The following is a 13,411-nucleotide window of genomic DNA, read 5'->3' as shown; positions in this document are numbered from 1 at the left end:
AGTCATCACTCCACAATGCGCAATTTCAGATTAGAAAATGCACAGTTATTAAACTCAGCCTAATGCTTACACATATGCTCAACAAGACATCAGAAAGACTAACGATAAATCATGGAGCCATTAAATTCATGAGAATTAAATTTGGGAGGAGTTGGAAAAGGGAGATGGATGAGAAGTGCAGATTATTTTAAGTCATCTCAGATACAAAAAAGATGATGGGTTTTCAGGAGAAATAATCCAAGTTGCATTGACTAGAAATCATTCTAGTATGCCACTCTTCAGCCCTTCTGTATCATCCACGTGGTTGTAATGCACATTAGGGCACATTTAAGGTGAAGCAGGAGGTTCCCTGCAGTGAACAAGGCTCCAACTGGATTGCATAGCTGCATAGCTGCTGCCCAGATTTCAGGAAGCTGGTGGGACCAGCAATGGGGTCCCTTTCACCCCGGAATTCTGAACCAGGAAGAGGTAAGGAACCAGCTACCTGTGCTCCTCAGATGGTCTCAATGTTGTAACACACACTGCTTTTTCAGGCAGTTACCAGCTGAGACATTCTAGGATAGGGAGCCAGTTCACACCTAAACAGCACCCACATCTGAACCCACAATGTGACGTGCTTTCCAAATAGATGCGCACGTTCCCCATAACTTCAATGGAGGGGAAAATGAGCTGGGAGATTTGGTTCATTAAATGACTGAAATGCACAAGGTTGGTGCCTGGATCGAGCAGACAGCTGCTGCTCAGCCCACGGCTGCTGTTTTTCTCTCTAGAAAGCCTCATCTATTAGCAGGAGCAGCCTTTGTCTGCCTTTGCCCACCCTTCTGCTCACCTTGTTATCATGGATTTATCATGATCAATGATGCCTGTATAGCACTGGAGCAGGGAGGAGGAAGGACAGTTTGTCTATTCTGCTGGCAAAATAGCAGGCTGCAGTACTCTGCTTGCTGCCTCATGTAAGGAGCATTTCTTATTTGCTTCAGCATTTTTAGCCAGGTTTTGCGAAAATAAATAGCCCTCGTAATTTTTGTGCTCCTCTTCCCCAGCTCTGAGAGTTCCCTCTTGATCAAATGCATCTGTGAAATGTACTGTTCCCCATAAAAAGTCTCCAAATACGAGACAGAAAATCAAACCTCATTACTTGGCCAGGGTAAGGTGAGGGGGAAAGGATATTCCTCTTAATGAAAAATGCCATAATCATTGTTGAATGTGGAGTTTTTCCCTCTGGTAGCTCTGCCCAGCATGCCAGTGGCCCTGAGTTAAGTATAAATAAACACCTTCTATGTTTCCATAGAGCAGGAACTTCCTCTGAAGTGATTTTGGTGGGTTAGGATCAGGCAGGTGCTATTTTCTGTTTCTACTGTGCTGTAAGTGAAGACACAGTGACTGCAGAGTACTGATAACTTTCTCGGTTTCAGAGGTGGGATGACTGTGTATGACAATGAGATGATATATTCTGCTTCTGAGATGGTCTCAGAGTCGCAGATACAAGAAGAATGCATTTGTCACAGTCCTTCATTTTGAATGGTTTGGATTCACCCAAAATTTCAATAGGTGGCATACAAAGCAAGCATGTGCCTCATGTTTTAAGTGAGAAGACTCTGGGTAGCTAAATAAGGTAGCCTAGGGCAATTTTGGTACGTTGGGTAACCTACCCATCTTCCTGCTGTTGCTCCTGTAGCACGTGTGCCAACCCCATGTGGATGTTACAGCTAGTTTAGGGCATTTCAGTATTAGTACCCCTGTTTAAGCAGTGAAATCCCAGCCTCCCCTGCCAACAGTAATACATATGCACATATGCACATACACACATACACAATGCTTCCACGATTAAAGCAGGATGTTATTAATTAAAACCAGGTCACAAACAGCAACCCAGCCATGTTTTGTTCAGTCTTGGAATGGTTGTTTATTCCAAAGTCACGAAGCTTCCTGTAAAGTAAATACCTTGAGAGTACAGTGCCATAATTAAATGATGTATAAATGTATGGTGCTCTGTCAAATACAATAAGAGACATAAACTCACATTGGGGTGTCCTGCTAATATAACAGAATGTAACAATAACATCTGAACAGCAACAGAATTCAGCAGACAAATACTTTACCTGCCAGGATTGCCATTAAGATAAAATGGCTCATTTGGTCTATTTCTGGAAAGAAGCATCCTTTCCCTACAGCAACCAGGAATTTGAAATGAAGGACTATTTTCCAGCCAAGTCCATAAAACTCTTTTCAGGTGTGACTGCCCCCGTTTTACAGGTAGGCAAAAAGAACGTGGGATTTTAGAAAGAACCTTAACGCAATTATGTGAACCTGAATTCTCCATGTTAATCTGCAAATCCTAACCAGAGTGACTGGTTTGTAGGGAAACACTATAAGACCATGGGATAAAGCCCAGGATTTCCCCCTGTCTGATCCCTTTTCTAGCCTATTGTTCACACTTACCCTGAAAGCATTGCATAATTAAAGGACACTATGGGAACAGATTTCTGCACAACTTGGAGAAGAAAAAAACCCCAATGAACCCAGGAAAAAGAGAAGAAAAAGAAACACAAAACGAAGCTTGTTTTATGATCGACGTTCGAACTGTGCCTTATTATACAGCTCCCTTGTAAAAGCTTTGCTTCATTTGATAGGAACTAGCAGAGTCAAATAGCTTATTGCTTACCCTTTGAAGGTTTACATGGCATGCGGTTATAATAGTGACCTATATAAATCCTTCCAGCCAGTGAAACATACTTCCTCTGTTGCGATGGGGACAGCAAGCTGAAGCTACAAAAGGGGCTATTTCATATGACAAGAGTATGACTTGTTTATGGGCATGAACACACTGAGTACTGTTCTTTTTCTTAAAGTCAAGCCTGAATTTTAATTCCAAGCCTGGAATTAAAAACGAAAGTTCAGGACCAACTTTTGTTATCTGTTCCAAAACTTGGAAATGAAGCAGACATTTATCTTCAAACAATTGTACCACATCCTTACATAAAAACATAAGAACAGATTGAAATTATATTAATGTAAACAGGCATCTCTGAAAAGAACATTGAGTACTCAAAATTGTGGACATTTATGCTAGTACTTTCCCAAACAGTTATCTTGCACATTGTATAGAGATGAAAAAAGTAAATGCCGCCTTCCTTTTAATACGTTATTTTAATTTCAGATCTAGTGGAAAAAATATAATTAAAAAATTGGAAATTCAGAACAAATTTTCTGGCTCCTTCTTTGGGGACAAGAAAGAGTGAGGGAAGAATTTGGTCAGCAATGAAAAAGTCAAGATCTGCAACTACACAAAAGACAGGGCATTCATTTTTTCTATCACGTTATATGCGTTAACTGGAAATAACTACTTCCAAGGCTTATTTCTTGAAAGAAAAATTGGAAAGTTGAACTTTATTGCTTTTTCCAGATTTTAGGGATGGCAATGATTTAATCTGGGGTCCCTATCTTCCTTCCTGAGACTGGATTTTAATTAATTGCTTTCTGTCTGCATAGCACTCTGGTTCAAAGAAGGCCTTTGACTAGCTGGATCACAGGCTAAGGTCTTTTCAGGATATCTACACTCCTATCAGTGTGTTCTTGGGCATTTAAAATGTCAAAATCTCACATGCCTTATGAGCCCCAATTCAAAAGGAGATAAAAGTGAATCATTTGTCTTCTTCCATTCTAAGATAATTCCTAACCGTACATCCTCATCATCAGAGAAACCATTATGAGATAACATAAGCTGTGGCTAAAGGCTAAATACCCAACATACTCCCTGCCCTCAAGCTCCCAGCAGCCGGCTCAGCATCTGCGCTCAAGTTATGGAGCAACCCAATTTTAGACCTGCCGCAGAGGTTGCCTTGAAAGATGCTTTGCTTTAAAAGGAAGCTATCCACTTTTTGAAGCTCAGATTATGGTAGCATTATTTACTTTGAACAGTACTTTTTACTAATGAAGACTTGAAATAAAAGATTAGAAAATAATAGGGTTTTTTACCACCTGGATGCCACTCTCCTTCTAAGCATCTTGGAAGATTGTTTTTAAAATCAGACATGTTTTGGAGATGTTCACACTTCCAAAGTAAAAAAATGTTTGGGTTTGTTATTTTCTGTTCAGGAATGAAAAAAAAAAAGTTTATATAAACAATGTAAAAACATAGAACTGAGAAAAAAATCTCCATATGCACATTATGGAAGTGATACAGCTGGTACAGTCAAAATAATTTCTTGGGCATCAGCTCGAGGAAAGATGTCACAATTATGACTTTGCTCCTCACCTATTACAGACCAAGGGAATTGTTTTGTACCCAAATGTGCTCTTGCACAGGGAGAGAAAACCTCAGTGGGATTTAACATTTCACAACCTGGTGCATATGGGCTAAAGCTACTTGTTTCAGAAAAAAAACAAAACCTAATTTATAAGCCTAGAGCTTCATCAACATATGAATCCTGGAAAAGGGTCTTGGTCACATGTGAACCTCACTGAAAGCGCTATCCTTCTGCAGTCACAGCAGCATCAGTGCCTCCTTCTCAAAGATGCAAAGCAGAACATATGTGTTGAGAGCTGTCTGCTTAACAGCACGATACTTCTTTCCCTTTATAAACAATGAGCTCTCAAGCTCCCTGAAGCAAAGAAACCAGGCAAGAAAATATTTAATCAGTGAACGGAGGAATTTATATGCAGCTAATAAACTAGGGGCCGTTTGGAGATAGAAAATGTAATTGAAAAAAGCAACCCTTTCCATCACTGCCCGCTGTCCTGAAATGCCTATGTGTGAAAGCAGAAGCATGACTTAATTCCAGTATTTCAGTGATGGGCACATATAATCTGACTTTCCCAAAACCAGATCCCTGATTCTCATTCAGAAGACGACATCTGTGCCCTTTTGACCTTTCCCTGTTTTCTACACAGAAAACAGAGTGTTTCTTGACACAGACGCACTTGTGGCACTATCTCTCCTCTCATACTAAAAAGCATCTCCAGCACTGGGATGCTGCAACCCATCATTTTCCTAAAGCTCATCAAAGTGACTGCAAAACCCCCACTGGATTGGGATTGTGCACACTAGAAGTGTTACAATGGCTTGTGTATGCTGTGGTTAAAATTGAGGACCTCTGCATTTCCCAAGGTGGTGTTTTCCTGAGTTAATGGAAGCAGAAGGTGGGAGAAGCCTCCTGACACATGTGCTATGGAGGGAGGAAGAGCAGAGGACTATGTGACAGAAGACTGAGGATGTTTCCAGTGATCTAAAAGTTAGAGCACATCTCTGGATGAAGGCTAAGGGTATGCAGAGAGGAAGAGATGATCAGAAAGCTCAGTGCCTACTAATCTTCCATGAAGAGGGAGATTAAAGATTAATGAAAGCACCAATGCATCCACCTCCAACAGACAATGATACTTCACTATCAGGTGGAGACCCTTTGCCAAGTTGCACCTCAGCCACGTTTTTAAACTCTGCTTGGGGACATTAAGTTTTTCTCAGAAGTATGCACCAAACAGTTCCAAGTGCTTAAGCAATCAGAAAGAATAATGCCATAGCTGAAGCTTCACATTCTTATGAAATGTTTTTTAACAGTTAGTTATGTTGCTATGACAGAACACAGGGAAAACACAGCACTTTTGTCTTCTCTGCAGAGACTTTGCCATTGATTCCTCATGAGCACGACTGAAAATACAGGCAGGGTATATTCAATGGAAGTTGGCATTTGCCATCTTCATCTGTTCCAAAGAGCACATCCTTGAAGTATCTCACGCCTCATGAGGTACAATAACATACCCTGCTCCCAGTCACTGAAGAATGTGTTTCTATAAAGCTACAGAAACATGAAGGGTATGTCCATACCCTCAGCTAGCCACACTACTGAGACTGCACTCAAGAGTCAGACCAGCTCATTGTCTACACAACTGACCCTCAAATATGACGGGTCTGAGCTCCAACCTGGAAAGTACATACAGGTAACTCACTCAGATGCATTTAAACTTGCTTTCACATTGCAGCCTCAGCCTGAAAGCCCTTGACTTTCCCTGATGCCGAAATGCACCTTTAGGCTGATTCAGCACCATTCAAAGATATGATGGCCAATGTTCTTATATGGCTTGCTTCTGATTACAGATAATGAATCACTGCTGTGTTTCTTCTTAAAAGAGTTTTCCTCTTTGCCTTAAACATCGCCTCTTCCCAGCGGCTTGCAGAGCTGCTGTGCAGCATTCCTAGCCAGGCTGCACTGAGTGCAGCTCGGAACACAATCTGCTCTATATGCTGTATGGTATTTTGCATTTTTCTCAGATTATTGTAGGGAGAAGAAAAGGCTCAGAGGCGTTATTTATTCAATTCAGAAGCAACCTGTTATCACTGCGTTACGCTTCTAACATGCGAACACCACTACACAGCACCAGGAGGGCATCCGTTATCCCTGAGAAAGAAATGACATGCTCTTTTGAAATCAAAAGATATGCCCTGCTGTCGATGAATATATTCTTGGCTACAGCACAAGGAGGGAGTTTTCACTTTTCCTCCCTCAGTTCTCATCCAAGTTTCTTCCCCAGGGTTATAGAGTATGAGATGAGCAATGTGACCTTGCAATGACAGAATCCTAATGTGGGTCTAGTGCACCAAAAGCAGTGCAGCAGTGTCTCTCTTCTCCGTGTTGCTATGTACACTAGACATTTATGTAACACTGCTTCTCATCCTCAAGGCTGTCCTTACCTAGGGTCAGCAGCAATGAACACAGAATTTATTTACTGAACTGTCAAAGCTCCTTACTGCTAGCACGCAGAACTGTTCACTCCAGTATTTTGGTAAAAAGGAGTTAAAAGGTAAAGCCATTCCTGACCCCAAAGCTGCAGAAGCAGATGTTTTTTGAAACGGGTTAACTCAAAAAGAGTCAGGGGTGGATTTATTTCAAACAAATTGCTTATTTCCAGGGTATTTGCTGAAATATACTACTTTTCTTCACCGCTTTAGCACTGAGGTGTGCAGAGAAAGGCAACTCCAGGGAGACTTTGTATCTGCACCTAGACAATAGGATTTGATTTTAATTTCTCCTTCCCCTTTGCTCCCAGGTTCAAAATATTCCATCCTGCTGATTTCTGGCATTCATCATCCCCTCCTGTCCTCCATGGTTTGCTCCTCAGTTGACGGCAGTTTACCTGATGCTTCAGGAGCTACTATTGGCTTCCCCTTTCCTGGAGTAACAGTACAGATCATGAGGAGGAAGGTGCAGATTTTGGGCTGTGGGATGGACAGATTTTGCTAGGAAGAAGCAGACAGCATGTAAATACTTTTTGCAAGGTCTGACATCCTCAGAAATCCCAGGCCTCTGCTAAGAGGCAATCTACAATTGGGATGGGCAGCTTTCCACACCTTTCTCTGTGCCCCTGCAGTAATGGGACAGATCCTCTGCTGTTGGAACAGCTCCAGGAGCTGTCTCTCACAAATAGGATCCTTCTAGAGAATATAAAAGTTCAGACACAGCAAACCTTGAGCATGTCCCACAAGTTCAGAGACATTCATAATATCAGAGGAAGCGAGCATTCCTCAGTACCAAAACAGATCCCATCCCTCTTACAACATGGATGATACAACTAGCAGGATACTAAATCTTCACAAATACTCATTCATCTCTTTAAGGAGCACCATTTGTTGAGCAAAATCTTTGTGTAAGAGTATCTCTTATACATTTCATTGCATCAGAAGACTCAGGGTTCACCCCTAAAAGATGTTGGCTAATTAATCTACTGTATCTACAAAGGAAATTCCAGAGTTTCTGGGATTTACTATGCTCATTACAGGCACTAAAATATCAGGTTCTTTATGGGAATGAAGATTCTCTTTTCATCTCCATGCTTTTCACCAGTGCATCACTATAGTGGACTAATGAAACGCATCAGCAGCAGAGATGCCGCAAACCCCAAATCACCATTCACAGTTGAGTCATCAGCTGTATTATATATATACTGAAAAATGTATGTTCATTGCAGAAAAGCTCAGTTCAGCACAGGCACAAGTGGCATTTTGATTAAACCTTGCTGTTATATCCTCTTTGTTAAAACAATATAGACTGGTTTTAGTTGTCAGGGGTGGAAATCCGCAGACAAATCAGATACATAATCCAGAGAAGAACAGATCCAGCTTGTCTTAACTGGCATGTTTATGAAATGACTGCCAGGCTGAAGTGAAAATTAATCTCCCTAGAAGCCCTTTTATTCTTCAAACAAGTAAACACTGCATTTTAATAACTATGTCTCTTCTCTGACTTAAGGGACTTGAACTGCTACAGGCAATGACTAGTTAGCCTCCTGCCTGCTTCTCCAAGCAACGTCATGCAGTTTGAAACTATAACCTGGTGTGTTAGTGCTGAGAAGAGGCTCTTCTCTTAGGCTGTTGTTCTAAAAGCAAATCTCGTACCAAAACATTACTTCTCTGTTCTGTTATAGCTGAATTCCTGTTCCCAACACAGCTGGTCTGCCACTTGTATTATTTGCCCCTTCTCAGCCAGCTCCAAATCACTTTTTCACCTATTGTTAGAAGCAAAGGGATGACTGTGCACTCGCCTGCACTGGCTGCAAAGTGTGCTTATATCAGACTGTGAACTGATGCAAGTATATATAGTACTTCCTTTACCTGCAGGGCACATCAGCTAACAAGATAGATGAAGATCTGCAACCAAAGGGAACGACAGAGATTCAGTGTTGAGGGAGAAAACCCATCATGAGGATGCAGTGGGTGCATGGTGCTTTCATGCACGTCTTCACATCAGGCTAGCGTGGGCAGATGCCTTCAGACAGAGAGAGGGTTTATCTCTTTCCCCTTTACAGCCACCGTTCTCTGTGGCAAAACAATAGTAGTTTCTCAGAAAAATGGATCTGGCTTAAACTTCCTACACTAAACAGTGCAGTCATCAGCTAGGAGTCTGTGGTATGCACTGGTGTCTTCTCCCGAGCCCATGCTCAAGGTTGTGTGCTGTGATCTCTCATGCTCCTTTCAGTTCTGTCTCTAAGAAGAGCAGATAAAAGACAAAGGAAGAACTCACGGGCTATTAGTGTCATACACTGAAATAGGGAAGTGTTACTTCAAACTCAACGCTGGAATAATCATCATGGTGGGATGGGTTGAAGTGGGGTAGGATGGGTGGGTGGGATGAAGTCCTTCAGACCTCAGAGGTGAAGTTCACCACTGTATGAGGGCTGGATTCCCATAGCAGGGAATGGGTCTGGTTTCCATCAAGGTATTAAAACATTCCTGGTTTAAAGAAAAGTCCTGAAGCATTTATGATGAATAAAAGACAAAGTTCCCCACTAAGCAAACACTAAGGGGACTGCAGTTTTGTGGCAGACCGAGTGAGAAGTGGCAGAACATAGTGAGATCCTTCCTCTGCCAGCAGGACGCTTATGAAGACTCACTTGCAGGACTCAGTGTAAAGCGTAAAGAGATGTTCAATTATGTAAATCCGGTTGATCTGTAAATGTGGAATTAAGTGCTGCCAGCCTTCACTTACTTGTCTGGCACCGAGTTATATTTTCATGAACACTTGGCTTACAGATGAAGAAGCTATGGAGTTTAAAATAGGGCTCAGCTCAGTTTTGTAAGCTGGAGGCATGCTCAGAAGCAGCAAGGACAATGCAGCCTGTAGAAAGACAATGTTTATCGTAACATCTGCCACTCCTGAAGCCAAGCCACAGTCACTAACCCAGCTCAAGGAAAAGATAAAAGGCAACTGAAGGTTTTAGCCTTTCCCAAACTCACCCTCACCTGGTCTATCAATTGCTCATATTCAATAGAAAGGTTTACACAAAATAAAACACAAATATAGCTGCATTATCAATCAGATCTTTTCACTGTGGGTACACTGAACTGATCCCAAAATGTTAACTAAGCCTCGTAACACTCCAGAAAGGTCAACAGTCCCAAGCCTGTTTTACATGTGGCTCGGGGCTGAGGCTGGTACAGGACAAAGGCAGAAAGAAGAGACCTTGCCTCTGCTTATATCTTGCTCTGACAGCACTGCCTAATGTAATAACAGGCATTTAACATGCCTACACGCAGCATCAGCTCTTGCTACAATGCAGATCAAGAGCACAGTGCTAGTATTACTATTTTAATTATAAAGTGCTACCTATACAGGAGCTGAGCCAGGAAAAATGATCTGTTTTAGCACAGAGCTAACTACAAAATGAGCTGCTCATTATATGGTAATGGAACCGATATCTAGGAGATGTGAAACCACAAACAGCATCATGATTGCATGACTCTAAACTGTATTTAAAAAACATTAGATACCAGATCCTAAAACAACAGGAAAAAGATATTGTCTGGTTGTGGTTAATAGATGCAGACATGATTTCAATCGTGCCTTAAGCTAACTGCCAGCAAACAAAAAAGCCTGAAATATCAGCAATATCCAACATCCATGCATTTTGCCATCAGTATTATCTTTGTTTAAAAACCCATGCAGGAAGTATTAGAAATAAATCTTAATGATTAAAAAGGATCTAGCTATTTGCTGCATACCTCCAGCTTTACAATGGATGAACAAGATCCAATGGGAAAATTATGATCCTTCCAGCCTCAAAAAAACATTTAAAACCAGTAGCTGCAATGTAGGCTCCCATCTCACATGGCATTTCTGATTTGGCTTCTCCCTTCTAAGCTACTTTGAGAATTCCCATCAGTAGGAATAGGTCCATGTCTGGCTCTCTCCATCCCCCCTGAATCTCAAATAGGGCAAAGCCAGAGCTAAAAACTTCAGTGCAAAGTCCAGCCACTGAGGAACACATCCCCAGTGCGGCTTCACCGCTGCACCTCCACTGCGGGCAACTCCTGAGCAGGAGCTGCCAAGGCAAAGACCTAACTCATGTTCACCACTTGCACATACAACATGCCTATACATCACCTACTAGAAAAATGCTTTCTTCTGATCACTGATACTGACACTTGCAGATCCCTGTACAGAGTTTGTGCTGTGAGCACAAAATTAGTGTCTTTCCTACGAAGATAAACAAAGGTCTTCATTGGGAAGATGTAAACCAAATCAAATGCACTGTGCTAAATACAGGTGAACTGCAGGCATGAGAGATGCTGAGCCATCTTATGTCTGCATGTGCTGCAAACACCAGAGGGTGTTGCTCCCAAGCTCCTCCTGGAAATTAAGAGTAAGACTTTCTGCATGTGCAAAGTGATGCTGCTCTAGATGCACTAAAATGATGCATATTTATGATTGACTCCTGCTTAAATGCCCTCTTCTCAACAAAATAAGGAAAAGGGGGTAAAGAAGAAATAAAGGAAGGTAGGTAAGCTATTGGACAGAGGAAAAAGAAGCTGCTCCTCAGAACCAAAAGTTATAAAGTGCCTGTTTCAACCTCTAGCCCTTCCATGGTAACTATGAGCGGAGTGGAAAACAGCATGTGAAGGAGACAGGAAGGAGAGCTTAAATTTGGATGTTTCAGATCCTCCCCTTTGGAACATACTAAAATTCCACTGCAGCTCCTGCAAGACTTCTATCTATCTGCCCCAGAGGGCTTCATTCTTACTCTGTTGTAGACCTGGCCTGATCCTGCTTGCAGTGGCATCAATGCAAACAAGTGTGACTCCAGTGGTGATACCCAAAGAATCAGTCAATCAAACGTTCTCTGGGACCTCTAAGATTGGATTTCAACCTGCTTTGTTGTAAAATAGTAAGTCAGAGCATCTGAATACTTGAAGTATTTGACATTCAAGGCACGTGAGTGCAGAGCAAGTGCAACTTCCATGCTGAGCTCCTGGTATAATAAAGCATCATATCCTGTCTGCTCCTGTTAATCTCTTTTCTTGCTCCATCCTTCTGGCTGCATAAATCGCACCTATTTTGCAAACTCACTGAATGCTGAATCAATGCAAGATACAGAGCTCTCCATGTACAGCTGTTTGCTTGCCAAAAGGCTGTGATTTACAGCATGGTGAAGTCTGCTCACAGGTGCTACACACTTGTGCTCGCTTTTGCATAGGCTAACGTACATCATTTCCCATACTCCACCATCTCTTCAGTTCAGGGTTGGAGTATTCACATACACTACAGAAGTAGACTAGGAGAGTAACACTCTATATTTTAAATACAGAATCCCTATTCTGCAATGTATAAAATCTTTAATATGGGGTGTTTTTACCCCAAAGCCATGAGATTTGTATACCAACAAAAGCAATAGTCTTTGTAATACGCTATGTCTTGCCATTTGGATTAGCCTGGGTTTGGTTTACTGATCCAGCTTCAGAGGACTGAAGTGGAAGAAGCTCAAACATTCCACAGATTCTTCTTCCATCCACTTTCAAAGCAATTGTGTCTCTCCCCAGCTTCTGCAGCTTTTAATTAACAGAAACAACTCCAAAGAATCACCGCTGGCTGCCACAAATATTGTGTGAGCGCATTTGAGTTTGAGCATAAGCACTTACTATTTGTTGTTATACTGCTGCGTCCATCATTTTCCAAAGTCTTAAATAATCATAAATAAGAAAATCTGTGCTATTCTTTGGTACATTTCTGTCTGTTTAAACCACAGCTGAACTTTTAAGTTGTACAAACAAAAAATTGCACTTTTATCTTCCAGAGGGTCTTGCTAGTCCAACAGGCTTTCAGCTGAAGGATTCCTTATTATACTCAAACCTTGTCCCATAAGAGTTGCTGCTGTTGCTGAGTTTATGAAGTATCTTAGAGATTTTGTTTGGTCCACAACAGAAAACTCCAATGGTCTTCCTGTAAAAAAAAAAAACCAAAGAAAAAAGTTATGATACTGCAAACAAACAGTAACTTCTGATGATAAACAGAACTGGATTCTGATCTCACTGTATTAAGCCAACTATGCATAGATTTTAAGGTGAGAACAGCTCACTAGACCATGTAGTTAGTATTGCTGAAGCCATCTCATCTCTCCCAATATCCCCATAAAAAGCCTTACTATATATTTGACTAAGACAACTCTTAGAAAAAAGTGCTTCATCTTAGTCTCAACCAACATAAAACACCAAGTTGTGAAAAATTACTTTACTTTTTAGCATGATTTATCACTTTTCTTGGTTCAAAAATGCGTCTCACTGTCATGACTTCACCAGTGCAAGCCATGATTTCCATCAGCAAAAGATTTAGTCACTAGTGGTGATTCCTTACACTAATGAAACCAGCGTGCTACTAACCCATAATTATTCCTGGCGGCAGCAGAATAATTTTACTGCTTCAGTTTCACATTAGCATGCAATCTTTCCTTCAACAGCTAGATCAGAAAGTCTGAAATCCAAACACAGAACATGATCCTTGTTCATCACCCACAGATATCAGCCCAGGTTCATTAGCTAACCTGACTTTTTCATACCACTCCACTGACAACTGCTCTTTGCTCTCTGGTCAACTTAATCATAGGCTTTAAGTCACTCACAGCCATATGGCATCTAAGGGCTCTGAAC

The 13,411-nt window shown here is 41.4% G+C and overlaps 1 protein-coding gene across 4 annotated transcripts in view; it reads right to left on the bottom strand.

Annotated features, from left to right (window-relative positions):
* Positions 1 to 12,474: 12,474 nt before the first annotated feature.
* Positions 12,475 to 13,411, bottom strand: part of NOX4 (NADPH oxidase 4) — a 107,268-nt gene continuing 106,331 nt past the window's right edge. For all 4 annotated transcript variants that reach the window (XM_061457925.1, XM_061457927.1, XM_061457926.1 and 1 more), the window contains one exon: positions 12,475 to 12,707. In XM_061457925.1, the coding sequence (XP_061313909.1) occupies positions 12,587 to 12,707 (121 nt within the window). In that variant the 3' untranslated portion in view covers positions 12,475 to 12,586. The remainder of the gene's footprint in view (positions 12,708 to 13,411) is intronic.

The sequence above is a fragment of the Pezoporus flaviventris genome, unplaced genomic scaffold (genome assembly GCF_033815535.1).
Source record: "Pezoporus flaviventris isolate CSIRO_AGI_PZ_B2104156 unplaced genomic scaffold, CSIRO_AGI_Pfla_v1 ptg000025l, whole genome shotgun sequence".
NCBI classification, from domain to species: domain Eukaryota; kingdom Metazoa; phylum Chordata; class Aves; order Psittaciformes; family Psittacidae; genus Pezoporus; species Pezoporus flaviventris.
The sequence above is the reverse complement of the archived record's forward strand: the minus strand, read 5'-3'. Positions and strand labels throughout refer to the sequence as shown.